Consider the following 21,219-nt stretch of genomic DNA (forward strand, 5'->3'; position numbering starts at 1 on the left):
CTTGTAACTGCACAGCAGTCTTATCAGTAAAAGGCAATCTTAACATCCCTGGTTAGGCAACAATTCCTATTCTTGCTTGTTTTTAATCAGAATACAAGCAAAGTCTGGCTGGATCAGACAACAGCCCTTCCTTATCCAGCGTTTGTTTGGTGTTCATGAGCAGATGTGATATCCTCTTCTGTTCTTCTTCCCAGCATTCTGCCTGCAATAAGGAGGTAGCCCTGAATCTTCAAAACTAATGGTCATTGAGAGATTCTTTCATGAAAGTTATCCAACCTTTCTAATCAGTGAAATGCTGCATGAAAAACTGCAATCTGTAGCCCTGCTCTAAATCTGCTTTCAGTCAGATTTCTTCATTGGCAGATCAGAGGTCTCAGTATTCTGACATAAGAAGAAAACTTTTTTTCTGGTCGCTTTATGCCATGCAGGATTTATGCACTTTGATCACATCCTCTCTCAATTACAGTTTTTCCATGCTGAAGATGTGCAAAATTCTAGACTTTTCTAGTAAGTGCTCTGATGAATTCTGTTGCTCTCTAATGCACTTTCTCCCACTTCCACTGTATACTTTTCAATTGAACCAGAAGTCCATTCATTATTCCAGTTGAGGAAGTATCATTGATTTATACAGGGGATTGCAATGACGGCAGTTCTATTTTGAAATCTTTTTTTCCTGGTTCCTCATATAGGTGTCAGCTGCCACCCGTCGAGTGAAGCCCTTCTTTGATATAGCTGAGGTACTACAAGATGTTTACATTTGAGTTGTCCAGTAGAAGAATGCCCGGGATTTTTTAAAATTTACTTTTTGGATTTTCTTTTATTTTCCCCTCGGACAATCCACTATGCCGTTCTGGCTTGAATTGTATATATAAACAGAGCTCCTGTCTCCCTTTAAAAAACAAACAAACTTTGTTGCTGCTAATTTCCTAGCGAAACAAAAGGGAGAGTCAGCTACAGCAACTCGTGCGTGTCTTTCCGCCTTCATCGAGTCGCCAGAGGGTGAGTCGTAGCGCCTGCCTCCACAGGAAGGCAGGCGCTGCAACACCCACTAGGCTAGGGAGGCCAGAAAAAAAAAGCAAATAAATAAATAAATAATAATAAAAATAAAGTTCAGCGCTGTTCCGATTTCTACGCCACGTGAAGCGCGGCGATCAAAACAAAAGTCCCGTCTTTTCACTCCTGTCCCCCTGGCGTCCTGCGCGCCGCGCGACTGAAAGCGCGTTTCGATCGGACGCCGAGCAGGCGGCGGATGGCGGAGCAAAAGAAATCAAGGCATCCGGATCAGATATTGGCCCAAGCAAGAGGAGAAGCCGAAGGCGCGCGTGTGTCTGCTCGGTGCGGGAGAACCTAGCGCCGTTGCCTTGCCTGCGTAATCGTGTGCAGTTCCGGGAAGGGCTTAAAATAAATTTGGTTTTTGGGCTTTACCAAGCCGAATGGTTTAGGCGAAGGAGAGAAGAACGGCAGAATGAATTGATCCCCCCCTGTTCTCGTTCCCGCCTCAAGAGCGAGAACTTAACTCGCTTTCTTAAGCTTTCCTCTGGCTGGAAAACTTTCTACGGTGGGCAAGGAGGCTGGGCTAGCAGGGGTGTGGCTTCCATCTGCACTCTTTGCCATCGAAATTTGCATTGAATATTTCATCCGGACTTCCTGATCGGTTTCTATTGGCTGCAGGTAGAGAGCTTGTAGGCACGAGAGTGTCAGTGGGAACTCATGCAAATCTCTGGTCAATCCGTCCGTTCCCCCCACTCCCTCCCTCCCCAAGCGCCCAGCCGCTAACTCGATTCTAATCCCGTCTCTTCGCTCCGCGTTGAGCGAGCGTAAACCACGACCTGCCGAAGCGCAACCGCGTGTGAACTGGCGGGAGAAAAGCTTTTCCAATGCCTCGAGTGGAGGAGCCCGTGGATTAGTAGTTCCTGGTGCCCCGCCGGGCACATGGTGAAGCGCTTCTGTGGGAAGTGAAGGAAAAGGCAAGGAGTAAAAGCGTCGGAAACAAAAGCGCTGGAACCATGAATGAAATGTCCAGCTTTCTGCACATTGGGGACATCGTCTCCTTGTATGCCGAAGGGTCGGTCAACGGCTTCATCAGCACTTTGGGGTGAGTCAGGAGCGGCACCCTCTCGGACGCAGAGGAAGAGGAGGGAGGGAGGGTGGGTGGGAGCGGTGGGGAGACGATCTGGGTGGCTCTGGTACAAAGGAAACGGATCCCCTCCAGTCCCATCCCAAGAAGAGTGGTAACCACTCTTAGGTGCATAGCTAAGGGCAATGCCAGCCGCATTGCAAACCGGGCTAGTTTCGATCTGAAGTTTTGAAGGGAAATCCCTCCTTTCCCAATCCACAGCCGCTCTCGTCTTTTGTTTTAAGAGTTTTTACGCTCCGGGGGTGGGTGGGCAGTTGGTTGGCATCTCGAGTCTCTGCCTTTAGATGAAGCGAGGAGGTTGTTGGTTAGAGGAGCTGAGTGGGGGAGTTTCCTGGGCTTGTTCAAACGAGTCGGTGGCCGGTTGCAGTCGACTTCTCAACCAGCAGGGGGTCTAGGCTTCCGGACTACAGTGCCCCGAACATTTCGGTCGGTTACTTGAGCCTGCCCTGAGGAGGTTTGGAAGAGTGGTAGGCGGTTGGCATGGGCTATAGGAACTGCTACTGTTGCCCCTGGAATGTAAAGATACTTTAGAAAAAAAACAAAAAACAAAGCTATGCCTGCTGGTTGGAAGGAACCTATTCAAACAATGTATTTGTAAAATTGGAGAATCTGCCCTGGTAGTTCTCTATCTAGTTGCTTATCAGAATAATCATGGAATTGTTTGTCACCTTAGATAGGAGTTAGCCTGAAAGCTCCTTTGCCTACAGCAAAACAGCCTCCCACATAATTGCACAAAGAAGACCAAATGGCATATTAATACAGGATATGCTTGTAAGGGTAACAGTCTCCTTCATCAGAAGAAGTACTTTATTCACTCATTTCAGTGACAGCCCTGAACTATTGGTGCCCTTAATGCTGCCTGCAGGGTGCAGATTTGAAGCAAATCTCTACAAAAAAGAAGGCCCTGGTTTAGTTTTGGTTAAAACTGAAAAAGAAAACGGTCAGGAAATGGACAATTTTCCCAAATCAACATTTCGTCGCATATTTTATGCTGTCTGTTTCCACTCTTGTTCTCCCCCACCCCCATATCTTTCACCACATTTGTCCCTGTCATCTTCAGTTTATGGGGCTTTGGGGCAGTGACTTTGTCACTTCTGGGTTCTCTACAGTATCTGGTTTATAGCTGGCAAATGCTAATTAGCAGTGATGAATCAGTGCTTATAAACTGTGACATAACCTGCCGAATAACCTGTCAGTACTTGGAAACTGCCAATGGTTGACAACCAGCTCTGCTATTTTATTCTTTGTTTGGGGATCCATGTGTTCCATAAGTGTTCTTGAGAAAAGTAGCAAAGCAGTCTAATTGTTTAGATATAGGTAACATCTCTCTGTCCAAGACCTTACTTAAAATTAATCCCGTAGGTAAGTGATCTGTATTAGGATTCCACAGCCATGGTTCCATTTATCTCTTTCTGCAGGACAAACTATTCCTTTTCAACCTACCTCATCCCTTAGCAGAACAAACAGAACTTAAGTAACAAAAAGAAAATCATGCTAGCTTTCTGTGAAAACAGGATCCTTTACTGTTATTTTTTACATAATGATGATGATGATCATCATGTCCCGCACAAAGCACATTGGGTAGTAAATATTTTCCAGTCCTTTCAATCATTGCAGCATATTTGGCATTGCCTCATAGCCATAACAATATATGTCTAATAACATTTCCTCCAAGAATCCATATTACTAAAGTTCTAGAAAAAATGTTATTTAGAAAATACCTGCAGATGTTCTGTACAAGTGGAGATTATGGTACTGTCCAGTGGTGGGTTACTACCGGTTCGCCCTAGTTCGGGCGAACTGGTAACGGTGATGGCAGGAGGCTCCGCCCACCCGGCTGGACATCTTTGTGCATGTGCAGAAACTTCTGCACATGCGCAAAAGCGTTGTGTGCGAGCGAATGCTTGCCCACGAGCGAACCGGTAGCAGCCAAAACTGAAACTGAAACTGAAACCTACTACTGGTACTATCCAGATCTATTGTGCTTCTTGTAGTATACCATAGATTTTGATGAATTCTTTCCTCAGACCTCAAGAGTTATTGCCAGGTCTCCCTATAAGTAAACACTGGCTACTAAAATTCAATATCTGCAGCCTTAAATAATGTACATATAAGTGAATATATAATTATAGAATTATAAATAGGTGTATTGGCCTTCATGAAGGAATGAACACAATGAAATATTATGAAAAGTGGTAGATTTTCACAGGATTTTGAAGATAAGTGGCCACAAAGTTTTTGCACTAAACAACCCTCTCTTTGTATGTAAAACCCAATTTGGTGCAATGGTTGAAGGCATCAGGCTAGAAACTGGGGGACCATGAGTTCTACTCCCACCTTAGGCTGATGGTTGACCATGGGCTACTCAGTCTTTCTCAGCCCTAGGAAGGAGGCAATGGCAAACCATTTCAGAAATCTTGCCAACAAAATTACAAGGACTAGTTCATGTACTGTAGTTGCCAGGAGTTAAACACTGATTCAGAACTAACAAAAAAGCAAACAAACAAACTTTGTTGCTGCTAATTTCCTAGCGAAACAAAGGGAGAGTCAGCTACAGCAACTCGTGCGTGTCTTTCCGCCTTCATCGAGTCGCCAGAGGGTGAGTCGTAGCTCTGCTATTTTATTCTTTGTTTGGGGATCCATGTTCCATAAGTGTTCTTGAGAAAAGTAGCAAAGCAGTCTAATTGTTTAGATATAGGTAACATCTCTGTCCAAGACCTTACTTAAAATTAATCCGTAGGTAAGTGATCTGTATTAGGATTCCACAGCCATGGTTCCATTTATCTCTTTCTGCAGGACAAACTATTCCTTTTCAACCTACCTCATCCCTTAGCAGAACAAACAGAACTTAAGTAACAAAAAGAAAATCATGCTAGCTTTCTGTGAAAACAGGATCCTTTACTGTTATTTTTACATAATGATGATGATGATGATGATGATGATCATCATGTCCCTAAAGCACATTGGGTAGTAAATATTTTCCAGTCCTTTCAATCATTGCAGCATATTTGGCATTGCCTCATAGCCATAACAATATATGTAGGTATTATACAAAAGATTATATAGTAAATAAACACATATATGAGTAAAAAGGAGGTATAAGCATATATATAGGAAGAAGAAAAGAAAACGGTCAGGAAATGGACAATTTTCCCAAATCAACATGTCCTCGCATATTTTATGCTGTCTGTTTCCACTCTTGTTCTCCCCCCCACCATATCTTTCACCACATTTGTCCCTGTCATCTTCAGTTTATGGGGCTTTGGGGCAGTGACTTTGTCACTTCTGGGTTCTCTACAGTATCTGGTTTATAGCTGGCAAATGCTAATTAGCAGTGATGAATCAGTGCTTATAAACTGTGACATAACCTGCCAAATAACTTGTCAGTACTTGGAAACTGCCAATGGTTGACAACCAGCTCTGCTATTTTATTCTTTGTTTGGGGATCCATGTGTTCCATAAGTGTTCTTGAGAAAAGTAGCAAAGCAGTCTAATTGTTTAGATATAGGTAACATCTCTCTGTCCAAGACCTTACTTAAAATTAATCCCGTAGGTAAGTGATCTGTATTAGGATTCCACAGCCATGGTTCCATTTATCTCTTTCTGCAGGACAAACTATTCCTTTTCAACCTACCTCATCCCTTAGCAGAACAAACAGAACTTAAGTAACAAAAAGAAAATCATGCTAGCTTTCTGTGAAAACAGGATCCTTTACTGTTATTTTTTACATAATGATGATGATGATGATGATGATGATGATGATGATGATGATGATGATGATGATGATGATGATGATGATGATGATGATGATGATCATCATGTCCCGCACAAAGCACATTGGGTAGTAAATATTTTCCAGTCCTTTCAATCATTGCAGCATATTTGGCATTGCCTCATAGCCATAACAATATATGTCTAATAACATTTCCTCCAAGAATCCATATTACTAAAGTTCTAGAAAAAATGTTATTTAGAAAATACCTGCAGATGTTCTGTACAAGTGGAGATTATGGTACTGTCCAGTGGTGGGTTACTACCGGTTCGCCCTAGTTCGGGCGAACTGGTATGATGATGGCAGGAGGCTCCGCCCACCGGCTGGACATCTTTGTGCATGTGCAGAAACTTCTGCACATGCAAAAGCGTTGTGTCTTGACGAATGCTTGCCCACAAGCGAACCGGTAGCAGCCAAAACTGAAACTGAAACTGAAACTGAAACTGAAACCTACTACTGGTACTATCCAGATCTATTGTGCTTCTTGTAGTATACCATAGATTTTGATGAATTCTTTCCTCAGACCTCAAGAGTTATTGCCAGGTCTCCCTATAAGTAAATACTGGCTACTAAAATACAATATCTGCAGCCTTAAATAATGTACATATAAGTGAATATATAATTATAGAATTATAAATAGGTGTATTGGCCTTCATGAAGGAATGAACACAATGAAATATTATGAAAAGTGGTAGATTTTCACAGGATTTTGAAGATAAGTGGCCACAAAGTTTTGCACTAAAGGCAGGCGCTGCAACACCCACTAGGCTAGGGAGGCCAGAAAAAAAAAGCAAATAAATAAATAAATAATAATAAAAATAAAGTTCAGCGCTGTTCCGATTTCTACGCCACGTGAAGCGCGGCGATCAAAACAAAAGTCCCGTCTTTTCACTCCTGTCCCCCTGGCGTCCTGCGCGCCGCGCGACTGAAAGCGCGTTTCGATCGGACGTCGAGCAGGCGGCGGATGGCGGAGCAAAAGAAATCAAGGCATCCGGATCAGATATTGGCCCAAGCAAGAGGAGAAGCCGAAGGCGCGCGTGTGTCTGCTCGGTGCGGGAGAACCTAGCGCCGTTGCCTTGCCTGCGTAATCGTGTGCAGTTCCGGGAAGGGCTTAAAATAAATTTGGTTTTTGGGCTTTACCAAGCCGAATGGTTTAGGCGAAGGGAGGGAAGGAGAGAAGAACGGCAGAATGAATTGATCCCCCCCTATTCTCGTTCCCGCCTCAAGAGCGAGAACTTAACTCGCTTTCCTCTGGCTGGAAAACTTTCTACGGTGGGCAAGGAGGCTGGGCTAGCAGGGGTGTGGCTTCCATCTGCACTCTTTGCCATCGAAATTTGCATTGAATATTTCATCCGGACTTCCTGATCGGTTTCTATTGGCTGCAGGTAGAGAGCTTGTAGGCACGAGAGTGTCAGTGGGAACTCATGCAAATCTCTGGTCAATCCGTCCGTTCCCCCCACTCCCTCCCTCCCCAAGCGCCCAGCCGCTAACTCTATTCTAATCCCGTCTCTTCGCTCCGCGTTGAGCGAGCGTAAACCACGACCTGCCGAAGCGCAACCGCGTGTGAACTGGCGGGAGAAAAGCTTTTCCAATGCCTCGAGTGGAGGAGCCCGTGGATTAGTAGTTCCTGGTGCCCCGCCGGGCACATGGTGAAGCGCTTCTGTGGGAAGTGAAGGAAAAGGCAAGGAGTAAAAGTGGTAGATTTTCACAGGATTTTGAAGATAAGTGGCCACAAAGTTTTTGCACTAAACAACCCTCTCTTTGTATGTAAAACCCAATTTGGTGCAATGGTTGAAGGCATCAGGCTAGAAACTGGGGGACCATGAGTTCTACTCCCACCTTAGGCTGATGGTTGACCATGGGCTACTCAGTCTTTCTCAGCCCTAGGAAGGAGGCAATGGCAAACCATTTCAGAAATCTTGCCAACAAAATTACAAGGACTAGTTCATGTACTGTAGTTGCCAGGAGTTAAACACTGATTCAGAACTAACAAAAAAGCAAACAAACAAACAAGCAAACAAACAAAATAAAAATCTTTAGAATAGAATAGAATTTTATTGGCCAAGTGTGATTGTCTTGATGCATATGCTCTCAGTGTACATAAAAGAAAAGATACGTTCATCAAGGTACAACATTTACAACACAATTGATGGTCAGTATATCAATATAAATCATAAGGATTGCCAGCAACAAGTTACAGTCATACAGTCACAAGTGGAAAGAGATTGGTGATGGGAACTATGAGAAGATTAATAGTAGTGCAGATTCAGTAAATAGTTTGACAGTGTTAATGGAATTATTTGTTTAGCAGAGTGATGGCCTTCGGGAAAAAACTGTTCTTGTGTCTAGTTGTTCTGGTGTGCAGTGCTCTATAGCGTCGTTTTGAGGGTAGGAGTTGAAACAGTTTATTTATTTATTTATTTATTTTGTCACAACAATATATGTAGGTATCATACAAAAAGATTATATAGTAAATAAACACATATATGAGTAAAAAAAGGAGGTATAAGCATATATATAGGAAGAAGAAAAGAAAAACAATAGGACAGGAACGGTAGGCACGTTTGTGTGCTTATGCACGCCCCTTATGGTCCTCTTAGGAATGGGGTGAGGTCAATAGTAGAAAGTTTTTGGATAAAACTTTTAGGATTATGGGAAGAGACCACAGAGTCAGGTAAAGTATTCCAAGCACTGATGATTCTGTTACAGAAGTCATATTTTCTGCAATCTAGATTAAAGCGGTTGACATTAAGTTTAAATCTATTAGTTGCTCTAGTATTATTGCAATTAAAGCTGAAGTAGTCTTTAACAGGAAGGACATTACAATAGATGATTCTGTGAGTTAAGCTTAGGTCTTGTTGAAGGCGACGGAGTTCCAAGTTTTTTAAGCCTAGGATTTCAAGTCTGGTGGGATAGGGTATTTTATTGTTTTCAGAGGAAACTTGTAAAATATTTCTGGACACGTTCAATTGATGTCAGAGATGTGGTGAGGGTTCCAAACAGGCAAGCTGTATTCTAGAATTGGTCTAGCAAATATTTTATATGCTCTGGTTAGTAGTGTGGTGTTTTTGGAAAAGAAGCTACGCAAAATTAGGTTTACAACTCTTAGAGCTTTTTTTGCTATGTAGTTGCAGTGGGCTTTGGCACTTAGATCATTTGACATGAAAACTCCAAGGTCTTTAATGGGATGGGGGTCGTCTGTAAGGTAATGTCCATCTAGTATGTATTAAGTTTTTGGGTTCTTTTTTCCTATATCTAAGACTGAGCATTTGCTGGTTGAAATTTGGAGCTGCCAATTTTTAGACCAAGCGGATAGATGATCAAGGTCGTTTTGAATGATAGAAGTATTGTCTGTGGTGTTAAATAGTTTGACATCATCAGCAAAGAGAACACAATTACTTGAGATGTGGTCACAGAGATCATTAATGTATAGTATAAAGAGTGTTGGTCCAAGGACGCTGCCTTTAGGAATGCCACTCTTGACAGGAACAGGATTTGATAAAGCATTGCCAATTTTGACCACTTGTTGTCTGTTAGACAGAAAAGCAGATACCCATTTGTGGAGATGCCATAGGATGTTAGTTTTAGAAGTTTATCGTGTACTACTGAGTCAAAAGCTTTGCAGAAGTCTATGTAGATTGCATCTGTTGATTTGACTTGATCGAGATTTGAAGTCCATATGTTTTTGCAGTGGAGAAGTTGTAAGTTACATGATAATTTTTTCCTGAAACCAAATTGTTTGTTGGAGAGTAGGTTGTTAGTTTCTAAGTGTGAGGTAATAGATTGGTTGATGATAGATTCCATGACTTTGCAGGTGACGCAGCAAAGGGAGATCGGTCTGTAGTTTTTGACTAAGCTAGGGTCTCCTTTTTTGAAGATAGGGATGACTGTGGCTAGTGACCAAAGTTTGGGAAGAGAACTGGTAGTGAAAGCTTTAATACTTAGGGGTTCTGCTATATTAATGGAAAGTTTTTTTAAGAAGTATGCACATAGTCCATCGGGTCCAATAGAAAGCGATGGTTTTAAGTTGTGAAGAGCTTTTCCAACGTTGTCTTCTGTGAAATCTATATGAGTTAAATCATCATAGTCATTGCTGGTTCGTTTGTGGAATGTTGGATATGTGTTATCGGAGTTAACAAAAACTGAGCCAAAGAAAATGTTGAAGAGGTTTGCTTTGACTGTTTCGTCATTGCATTCTTTGTTGTTAGAATCTTTTAGTGGTGGGATGGATCTTGAGTCCTTAAGTTTATTGTTGACAAAATTATAAAAGGCACGATTGGAATTTGTGCGCAGAATGTTCTCTTCTTGTTTGGTGTGGTAATTTGTGCATTCAGTTTTTATTTGGTTGCATATGTTTCTGTAGCGGTTTTTGAAATTTGTAACATAGCCTTTTTTGTTTCTTTTCCAGAGGGATTTTTTTTTGATTGAAGCTTTTTTATTGATATGGGTAGTTTGTTTTTCTTGGTCATTTTTAAAGATTCTGATCATGCAGAAGTTATGGTGGACTTAGATTTTAATTTTGAGAAAAAAAGAAGCTATTGGAGATATGACGAGAAATTGTATAAAAATGAAAAGGATAAAAAATGGATACTTAAAAAATTGGAGGAAAGTTGGAGATTAAATGATAACGGGGAGGTTAAATTTGAAATTGTTTGGGATGCGATGAAAGCGGTGTTTAGAGGGGAGAGTATTAAATTGTCAAGTAGGAAATATAAAAATTATAAAATTAAAATGGAAAGAGATAAAAATAAGATTAAAGAATTGGAAAATCAATTTTGCTTACTAAAGAAAAAAAATTCTTCAGGAGCTTAATATGTTAAGAAATAAAATGATAGAAGAAGATACAGAGTTAGTAAAAGAAATTTGAGATTTTTAAATAGGAATTTTTTTGAATTTAGTAATAGAAATTCTAAATTATTGGCAAAGATGGGGAAAGATAAAAGAGAGAAGAGAGAAATTCGAGTTTTGATAGATGATAGAGGTATAAGATGTTATAAAAAATTAGAGAAATGTGAAGTGGTTAGAAACTTTTTTCAGAATCTATATTCAAAGAAACCAATTAATCGGGGAAAATTGCAGAGTTATTTAGAAAAGTATGTGGTGAAAATTGATCAAACATATAAGGAATTGATGGAAGAAGATATAACACAAGATGAGATTAATGGAATAATACAAAAATTAAAATTAGGGAAAGCTCCAGGTGAGGATGGATTACCTGTTGAGTTTTATAAAGAATTTAAAGAATTAATAATACCAAGACTGCAAAAATTATTCAATGGAATATTACATGGTGGGGAAGTACCTTCGTCATGGAATAGAACGGTGATATCCCTAATTCCTAAACCAGATAAAGATTTAGAAAGGATTGAGTCCTATCGGGCCATTTCTTTAATTAATCAGGATGCAAAGATATTTACTGCTATTATAAGTAATAGATTAAATAGATTTATAGATAGATATATAAGTTATAATCAAGTAGGCTTTGTGAAGGGTAGATACATGAGTGATATTGTTAGAAGAGTATTAAATATTATAGATGTAGCTGAATATAATGGTGATAAAATTGGTATAGTATCATTGGATATTTTTAAAGCTTTTGATTCTGTACAATGGGAAACAATTAAAGTAATTGTGGAGGCTTTAGGCTTTGGTAATAAGTTTATACATGTTATTTCAAAATTGTACCAAAAGAGCAGTGCAAGAGTGAAGGTGAATGGAATATTAACTGAAGAGATAAAATTAGAAGCTGGTACGAGACAAGGATGTCCCCTGTCCCCAACATTATTTTTATTGGCTATGGAAATATTGACAAAGATGAAGAATTAGAAGGATATAAGGGGTATAAGATAAATTTGTATGCGGATGATACTTTAATTATTTTGAAAAATGTAGAGAAAGATCTGAAAAAGATATATAAGCATTTGATAGAATTTGAGGAAATGACAGGATTGAAAGTAAATTGGTCAAAGTCAGAATTATTGATGGATAGTAATGGTAATGAGTCTGAGAATATGCAAGAGCAATTTGGGATAAGGATTAAAAGACATTGAAATATTTGGGTATAGTGCTTTCACTTAAGGTTAAAGAATTGAAAAAACTTAATTATGATGTGGTGATTAACGAAATTGAGAAGAAGATAGATAAATATAAAATTTTAAAGTTGTCTTGGTTTGGTTGAATTGCAATGTGGTAGGTGGTGGTGCTGCCCAAGTTCAACTTTTATTCGAGATGCTACCACTAAATTTGACAGAGAAAGATATTGAAGGATATCAGAAAAACTGGATAAATTTTGCAATGGTAGCAAAAGACCCAGATTAGTGAAGAAAATGTGGTATCAAAATCAAAAGGAAGGTGGATTAGGAATCCCCAAATTATTTAATTATTACTGTGCGTATGGTATCCGGATAGTGGTAAAAATACTTAAAGGTGAAGATAATTATTGGAGAGATTTAGAGTTAAGGGATATAGAAATTTGGATCAAGGTGGTTTTAGATAAAGCAAATTTAAAATGTGTAAGTAGAAGTTATTGGTTAAAGGGATTAAGTAAAATGTGGAACAAATTTGTTAAAATTTTAATTCGGATATAATCTTTTGGGGAGACAACTGAATTTGGCGATTAAAAATAATATAAAACGAATGAAGTGATTAAAGAGGAAAATATAGAAATTATTAAAGATTGGATAAAAGTTATGGGAAATGAAAGGAGGAATAAAGAAATTATTGAAAATTAGGGTTAAGTTGGTTTGAAAAATACAGATAGAAAATGGACAAAAAACTAAAGGAAAATTATTCGATAAATAGATGTGAAACTGAATTTGAATATTTAGTATCTCGGATTATGAAAGATGAAATTGGGCTAAAGGGACTCGTTAGTAGGGTTTATAAGATTATAAATTCTGATGAAAAATTACAAAGAGTGATGAGGACAAATTGGGAAAAAGATCTTAATATTGAAATACCAGAATCAGATTGGAATGTGAATTGGAAGAGTAGAATTATGAGAACTTTATCTATAAGGATTAAAGAGCACAATTCTAAAGTTGTTTGGAATTGGTATTTGACTCCAGTAAGATTGTCACAAATGGATAAAAAAACTAGTAAAAAATGTTGGAGATGTGAGTTGGAATTGGGGACTTATGAACATATGTGGTATAATTGTGATAAGGTTAAAAAGTTTTGGCAACAATTGGAGAAAATGATATTTGAAATGATCGGGAAAGTAATAACATTGAGAGTGGAAACTATATTATTGTTGGTATTTAAGGAAATAGAATTAACAAAATATGAAAAGAATTGATTAGAATTATGATTATAATAGGTAGAATTATAATAGCTAGATATTGGAAACTAGATGTGATTTTAGAATAGAAGAGTGGAATTCTGAAATGTGGAAATTAGCTTTAAATGATAAAATGACATGTGATATTAAAATTAGAAGTGGTGTGTATAAAGAAGATATTTTCTGGAAGACTTGGAAACCATTTGTGGACTTTGCGCTTGGAACATTGGACGCTTCAGTACCTGTACCTCGAGAACGTGGATTTTGGCAATCATGAGGATATATCCGAAGACCCAAATCTTCCTTTTATGTATAGCACAAGGGTGTAATAATGTATTTTCTTTTTGTTTGTTTGTTGCAAAAAAAAAATAATTAAAAAAAAAAAAAAAAAAAGTGAAGAAAGAAACATTAGTACTGTAGCAAAATAAACCAACTCATCTATTTTGAAAAAAAAAAAAAAAAAAAAATTGATATGGGTAGTTTGTTTTTCTTGGTCATGGTAGTCATTTGTGGTACATATAGTTTAATGACTCTATTGATTTCAAGTAGGAAGACTCTATAGTGGTCTTCAGCTGTTATGCAGGTTGCAAACAGATTTTGCCAGTCCAGAAATGAAAGATCGTTGTTTATAAGGTCGTAATTGGCTTTTTTGAAGTTGTAGTTGGGAGTACTGTTGTTATGATGATTTAAGTATGGACGTATATTGAGACGAAAATCAATCATGCAGTGGTCACTGTTGGAAAAAGGTTCTTTAATTTGTAGTCCGTAAATTGAGTTTGAATTGTTGCAGAAGATGAGGTCAAGGCAGTTGTTGAGTCTTGTATTGTTAGTTACAAGTTGTTCAAGACCTAGGTTTGTAACAGTGTTGTATAGTGTAGTATGGATTGGGTCAGTTGAACATTCATTAGTTGTCCAGTTAATGAGAGGTAGATTTAGGTCACCCAGGAAGATGAGAGGATATGGGCAAGAGGTAGCCCATGTTAGCATTGAGGTTAGCATATTTGCATGGGTAATGTCATAGTCAGGGGCTCTGTAGCATAGTAAGAATCAAAGAGTAGTGTCAAGGGATAGGTCGCATACTATAGTTTCAGGAAGAGAGAGTTTATGTGCTACTTGGATATTTTTTAGATTCAGTGACTTTTTGTAAAAGATAGCCACTCCGCCACCTCTTCGGTTTTCACGATCTGATCGATAGACTTGATATTCTTTGTTTGAGATAATGGAGTCAGGAAGGGATGAGTTCAGCCATGTTTCACAAACAAAAATGATATCAAATGTGCCACTGTTTAATAAGAGGATAAATTCAGGTAATTTGTTGACTATGCTTCTTGCATTTATCAATTTGCATTTGAGATCTGAAGTGATTGGTGTTGAAGAGGTAAGGGGCGTGCATACCTAGTTTTGGATGTTAGTAGGTTGGGGGTTGTGTACAACAGATGGTTGTATAGATGGTTGGATGGTAGTTAGGTTTTTTGGATGGATGGTTGATTGGGTGGCTGGTTGGGTGGATTGTTGGGTGGCTGTTTGGATGGCTGTTTGGATGGCTGTTTGGATGGCTGTTTGGATTGTTGGTTGGATGGCTGTTGGTTGAATGGCTGGTAAGATGGTTATATCCAGGATGCAAGGGGTCTGTAAATATTTTCACGGCCCTCTTCTTGATTTGTGCAGTATACAAGTCCTCAATGGAAGGCAGGTTGGTAGCAATTATTTTTTCTGCATTTAGGTATCAATTGCACCCATTCTTAGATTGGGGAACCCTATTCATGGTCACATACACCTTTTTTGCTTCCTACTTGAAATATTGTATTACCTTTAATGTCCTCAAAGACCTTTCAGAAGCTACAATTGATTCAAAATGCAGTAGTACCTGTATTGCAAAATAATTTTGAAAGCTGCACTGGTGTTATAGGCAATTCAAAGTGCTGGTTATCAGCCCGCAGGATCAGGTTATTTGGAAGACCACCTTTCTCTGATCATGTTTGCCCATCTTATGAGATTCAAAAGAGTGGTCCCCTTCAGATCCCCTATATGAAACAGTGTCTTCCAAAGGGACCCAAGAGGCATGCCATTTGTATTGTGATGTCTTCTTTTTACAACAGCATATCTCACAAGATTTGGATGTTCCCTATTCTGCTGGCCTTTCTTAAAACTCTAAAATCATAGTTATTCTTCAAGCACCAGATTGGGACACTGGATGAGTCCATTTGAAACATGGGTTTAGGATTTTGAATATATTTTGCTTTTGGCCTTTGTTTGTGCTATTTTACACTCTGTTGTTTTGTTTTTATTGTTTATCGTATTTGGTTACTAATCCTTTGTTGGCTACCCAAAGTCACACTTTGTGAATTGGGCAGCCACATAAATCACTTAAGTAAATAAATAACTACATGTCAAAAATTACTTTAGCCATGAAATATTCTCTTGGACAACAATGTTGACTGCTAAGTTGGAGTGTACAGCTGTCTGTGACCAATGTGGAAGCAAAGCCAATCTCAATTAGAAAAAGTGATAGAGCTATAGCCAAAAGGAAGTAGAAGCATGGGGTGATTGTGTAGGAACATCTACCGGTATTTCATCCAAAGTCTACTAGTCAGCAGTTACAGGCTTGTGCGACTGATTGTAGCCATTGCTTAAAACAGAAGTGAAGTTTGCGTTAATTTTTGAAATCCATCTAATTTACAATCCAAATTAAATGATGCAAACTCAAAAATAAGTCTAACTGGGTTCAATTATGCTTGCCCTAGATCAGGGGTCTCCAACCATGGCAACTTTAAAACTTGTGGATTTCAAGCAAAGCTGGCTGAGGAATTCTGGGAGTTGAAGTCCACAAAGTTGCTAAGGTTGGAGACCGCTGCCCTAGATGATGATGATGATAATAATAATGATTATTTATTGATTAGGCATTGGCCATATCAGAATATAAAATACAGAACAATAGTGAGAGACAATGTGTTAGAAAATAATGTAAAAAGTGTAAGTAAAATAAAATGCAAACCATGCCTCTCTGACCCCTACAATTTACTCCACTCAGATTCACATATGCAGTTTTGTTTAGATAACAGGCCTTATTATGTGTAATTTTTTGATTCCAATGGGCCATTCATCTAATGTGTGATTGAAGACATTGATTGATCTTTCTTACCCAGTTGATAAATGATATATATGCCATGTCCTCTATCTCTGGCTTGACCTATCCTAGATAACAGATTAGGGCCAGTTTGTTGTAGGGTTATTGCACCAGGCAAGAAAGTGGAGACCCTGAGTTCTAGTCCTGCCTTAGGCCTAAAGCCAATCTTGGGCCATTTACTTTTAGGCTTAGAAGGCAATGGCAAATCACTTCTGAAATCTTGTCAAGAAACCTTCAGGCAGTTTCCAGGAGTCAACACTAACACCAAAAAGGGAAAGAAAGAAAGAAAGAAAGAAAGAAAGAAAGAAAGAAAGAAAGAAAGAAAGAAAGAAAGAAAGAAAGAAAGAAAGAAAGACAAAGAGAGAAACCGAGAGAGAAAGAAAAGATTGCAGGCTCTTCTTTCTGAAGTTGTTTGTGTTGTCAATTCAAATTTGTGCCAAATTTATCCAGGTCATTAAGTGTTGGCAACATGAAAGAACCTCTTTCATTACTCTGTAGTGCAGAAGGGAGAAATACGGTATATCCATACCAGGACAGCTAGTCATAGTCATTACTGTGACTAAGTAATGAGATTTCACCCTGGAGTTCTTGATTTGCCTACATGTTTTTAAAAAAAAACTTATCTTCACGTATGTTATGTGGATTTTATAATTCTATTTTCATGATACATGATACTGATACATGATACCGAAATAAATAAATGAGCAAAAGTAGAACTAAATAGTAAATCTACAGTATTTAACCAGTGTTAATAAAGTTTATGCTACTTTTTGACAGGATGCCTGTGCAAAATAGTTGCAAAATAAAAGATGATAAATTAAAATGCAGTCAATGTCTTTATCCCCTTTACAAGCATTTGTTTTCTTTGCTTCATACTTTGTAGACTATCCATGTTTCTTTCTCTATATCTCACTTACTCTATAACCAGTAAGTGACTTACTGTTGAACTTTGGGGCTTTCTGATGATCCTAGCTCATGGTAGAACATAGCTGTAGGGCATTTTAGATATTCATATGCAACAAAATCATATGTCTTCAGATTTGTTGTTCATTTAACTTCTATGCCACCCATCTCACATAAGGTGACAGTCAATTAAAAGCAGGATAAAACATTGAAACATTAAAATAATAAATATTAACACCAAAACTGATTTAGATTTTGTATAAAATTGCACAATTATACAACTTGTTTGTTATGAAGAAAAGCACTTTGCAGGAATGAATGAGATAAAACAAGTCAGTTGGAGAAATGACACTCAGATTTGTAGAACTTCTGAAATTGCTTGTTTCGTAGGCCTTCTTTCAATCCTTGCTAGGGCATAGCCATAAACATGCTAGTCAGCATATCTGGTCATATGCCATTTATGAGAAGATTTTTAACCTGATTTTACAACCGGTTTTACTGTGGTTATTAAAATAAGTCCCCACCTTCTCCCTGTATGTATCTTGCTCCCTTCCTTTCCCATCTTTATCAATTTTTGAATCAGTTTTGGTGTTAATATTTATTATTTTAAAGTTTTAATGTGTTATCTTGGTTTTCATTGATTGTAATCACCCTAGGTGAGATGGGTGGCATAGAAGTTAAATAAATAAATAAATATACCCAGGATAAAATTATAAATAAGTTTTTTATCAGGATACTCATCTATATTTGACTTAAAGTCTCCTATGAATTCAATTTGATTGTGAAAATGTTCTTACATTTATCAGTTATAATCAATTTAGCCGTATTGGAATGACACAGCAAACCACAATTTCGGATTTCACCTGAGTAGTGAATGAGGAGCAAGCTAATTCTGATCCACCTTGCCCATCAGCATCGCTAATAAACCACCAATATCTACAACCATGGTTTGATTAGCATGTTGTCTGAAATCATGTCAGAGAAATAAGCCAGAAATGAAGACAGGAATAGTTTGTAGCTTCCTGAGCTGGCAAGTGCTAGATGATTTGGTAGTCCAGTAGGAAAAAACTTTTACTTTTTTACTTTTTACTTTTCCAGTCTCTCTAGTGCCTGCCAGCTAGTGAGACGAATAAATCGAAATGAAAAATCCTATCATCTTAGGATGTTCATTTTCAAAATATCAGATCTGTTTAATTCAGTGGTTCTCAACCTTTATAGTGCTGCGACCCCTTTAATACAATTCCCCACGATGTGGCGACCCCAACCGAAGGGGGGGAAAAGCGCCAAACTGTTTTTTTAAATTTATCACGCTTGAAGCTGTATTGGCTAGCGATCTGAACTGCTTGCGATTGCCTTGAGGACGGAGGCATTAAAGCGGAGACTCCTTCCCTATTAAGTTTATCGTGCCTGAAGCCAGATTAGGCTAGCGATTGGGAGTGATTGCAGCTGGCTTGAGAGGGAGACATCAGAGCAGAGATTTCTTTCTTTTTTAATTCATCGCGCCTGAAGCCGAATTCGGCTAGCGATTTGAAGAGCCTGCAGCTGGCTTTTGGAGTCAACCATTGGAGCGCAATTCTTCAACTCGCAAGTATACTTCCCATATTTCCGATGGTCTTAGGCGACCCCTGGCAAATCGTCATTCGACCCCCAACAGGGTCGCGACCCACAGGTTGAGAACCGCTGGTTTAATTGAACCCAGTGTTTAATGGTTGGATCAGATCCTTTGTGCTTAAATTTCAATTCTAGATAATAATCTTTGCGAAGAGTGGCATTGACAGCTGGCCAAAATGCTAAAATTACATGAAATGACAAGGTTGGAATGAATGTAGGACAAAATTAGAGGCTTTGTTGAAAAAATGAAAGGTTGTTCTCTTGCAACAAAAGAACCCGTTGGTTACCAAATACTGTATGTCAAATCAGAATTACCTCAAGGCTAAATAAAGCTGCCAGTTACAGCCTTTATTTAACCTCAGATTTGAAGGCTTTACATTACTCTTACAAAATAAAAGGTTGAAAGGCAAGAAAAATAATATACAAATAAAAGAATGAATGTAAAAAATAATTTTGATGATATCCACAGAATCTAAATGATCGTTCTTATTTTAGTATAATTAACATGGTTTTCATGAGTTCTTCTAGTTTATTTCTGTCCAGGGCACCACTTCTAAGTAATTATTATTGCAGAATACTGTGACACTATCTCGCTTTTGACAGATCTTTGGTGGGTTTTAGCTATCAAAGAATAGCACTGCAAGCCATATACAAGGAATGGAAAACTTTTATCTCTTCAGCTATTATTGAACTTTTGATACATATAGCCCATACAAACAAAAGCTCTTTTGGGATACTCTGTAATTTAAAAAGAGGGAAGGGATCCTGAAAGGAAAAAAGACATTAAGAAACACTGGTCTAAATGAACCCTTTTCTAGATTTAATGGGTATATTGATGGAAGAATGGCCACTTTCCTACTTCTCTAATATGTCCAGTGGATTCTCAGAAAAAGGCTTCTGCATCTACATACAAGTGAAAATCTTGTACATTTAAGGAGAGACCTGAAACTGGAGTCACTGTCCATATATTTAAATGTACTTAGAGAGCTCTTTCATATACTGGGAATAAAAATGCTAATTTCATGTCTCTTCTTGGTGGTGCCTTGGGAACTTTTGCAGGACTCTGTGATTGATTTCATGTAATAAGGTCATATTTATAACTTGTAAGAAAGTTATTAACTCATTTCTCTATACTGAATTGGCCTGTTTATTTACCAAACTTTGTGTATTCTAACTAGAAGAGATTATCCAAAGTCTGAAGCTGTCAACTTCCTCACCACCTGTTTCCTGAATCTTTAACCAAACTAGGGACCCATTGTATCTGTTTTCTGTTTTCAAAGCCTGTACTGTACAACCTCACCCCTACCCCTGTGCCGTATCTTGGAGATCTGTACTTTAAATAGTGGGTCTAAAACATGATTTTGAGTAAAACATCATGAATGTTTTAGTGTCTTCAGCAAAATACTTTGCGTTTCTGGCCTAGTTTTTCTCCCTCACACATCCATCTCATTCTTGTTGTATAAGTATCTCCAATTAGACAATCAGATTAAAGAAATCCCTTTAATGTTAACTTTATCATTTGGGTGCTACAGACTTTTAAAGCATCCACTGTCTTCCTGTCTTGCTAAGAACTAACGCAATATCTTTTTGATCCTAAAACAACATGATTAATGCTGAACGAACAAGAGAGTGGGGTGCCCTATTCAATAATGCAATGATGCTATGTCTTCTGACATATATAGATCACTTGCTGCTATTTTCTATCACAGGAGTTTAATCATAAAACTATGATTGGATAAGACAAATCTGGGATGATTTATATTCTGCGGTAATTTAACATAACATATATGCTAATTAAGAACATGAAGAAAATCTGGGCCAGGTCAAAGCTCTGGTTAGTTTAGCTTTACAGAGTCACCAATTTACACCTAGTGGGAAGCCTATAATTTATTTATTTATTTATTTATTTGATTTGATTTTTATACCGCCCTTCTCCCGAAGGACTCAGGGCGGTGTACAGGCATAATAAAACCGACAATACAATATACAAGTTTAAAATACGATTTAAAAAACTTATTTAAATTAGCCCATAATGGATCAGGAGGAACATTTAGTCTGTTCCATTAATATAAATTATTCCTTTTCAGTGACAAAACAAAATGGAGGATCAAAGAAGGAATGTTGGCAGATTTAAACCTGAGAAAAAGCTTCATTTGGTGACATTTCTTGTTCTTGGTGCATGCATTGAATCCTTTCCTTCTTTGCATTGCTCTTTATATTCAGAGTGACTGTCCTATCATGTTTCTGTGGGTAAGGATTAAAAAGTATGTTATGCTTATGTTAGAGTATTTGCTGCTAGTTTGGAGTATTACTTACATCAATGTGAGGGGAGCTACACCCCTGATTTTAGGCAGTTGTGGTTTGCTCGGTTTCTGAAAGTTGCAGAAAAG

At 38.2% G+C, this 21,219-nt stretch overlaps 1 protein-coding gene across 1 annotated transcript in view; it reads left to right on the forward strand.

Annotated features, from left to right (window-relative positions):
* The first annotated feature begins 1,255 nt into the window (after positions 1–1,255).
* ITPR3 (inositol 1,4,5-trisphosphate receptor type 3) overlaps positions 1,256–21,219 on the forward strand; it is a 144,444-nt gene continuing 124,480 nt past the window's right edge. Inside the window, exon 1 of the mRNA XM_058176682.1 lies at positions 1,256–2,095. Within this exon, the coding sequence (XP_058032665.1) occupies positions 2,007–2,095 (89 nt within the window). The 5' untranslated portion in view covers positions 1,256–2,006. The remainder of the gene's footprint in view (positions 2,096–21,219) is intronic.

The sequence above is a fragment of the Ahaetulla prasina genome, chromosome 3 (assembly GCF_028640845.1).
Source record: "Ahaetulla prasina isolate Xishuangbanna chromosome 3, ASM2864084v1, whole genome shotgun sequence".
Lineage (NCBI taxonomy): Eukaryota > Metazoa > Chordata > Lepidosauria > Squamata > Colubridae > Ahaetulla > Ahaetulla prasina.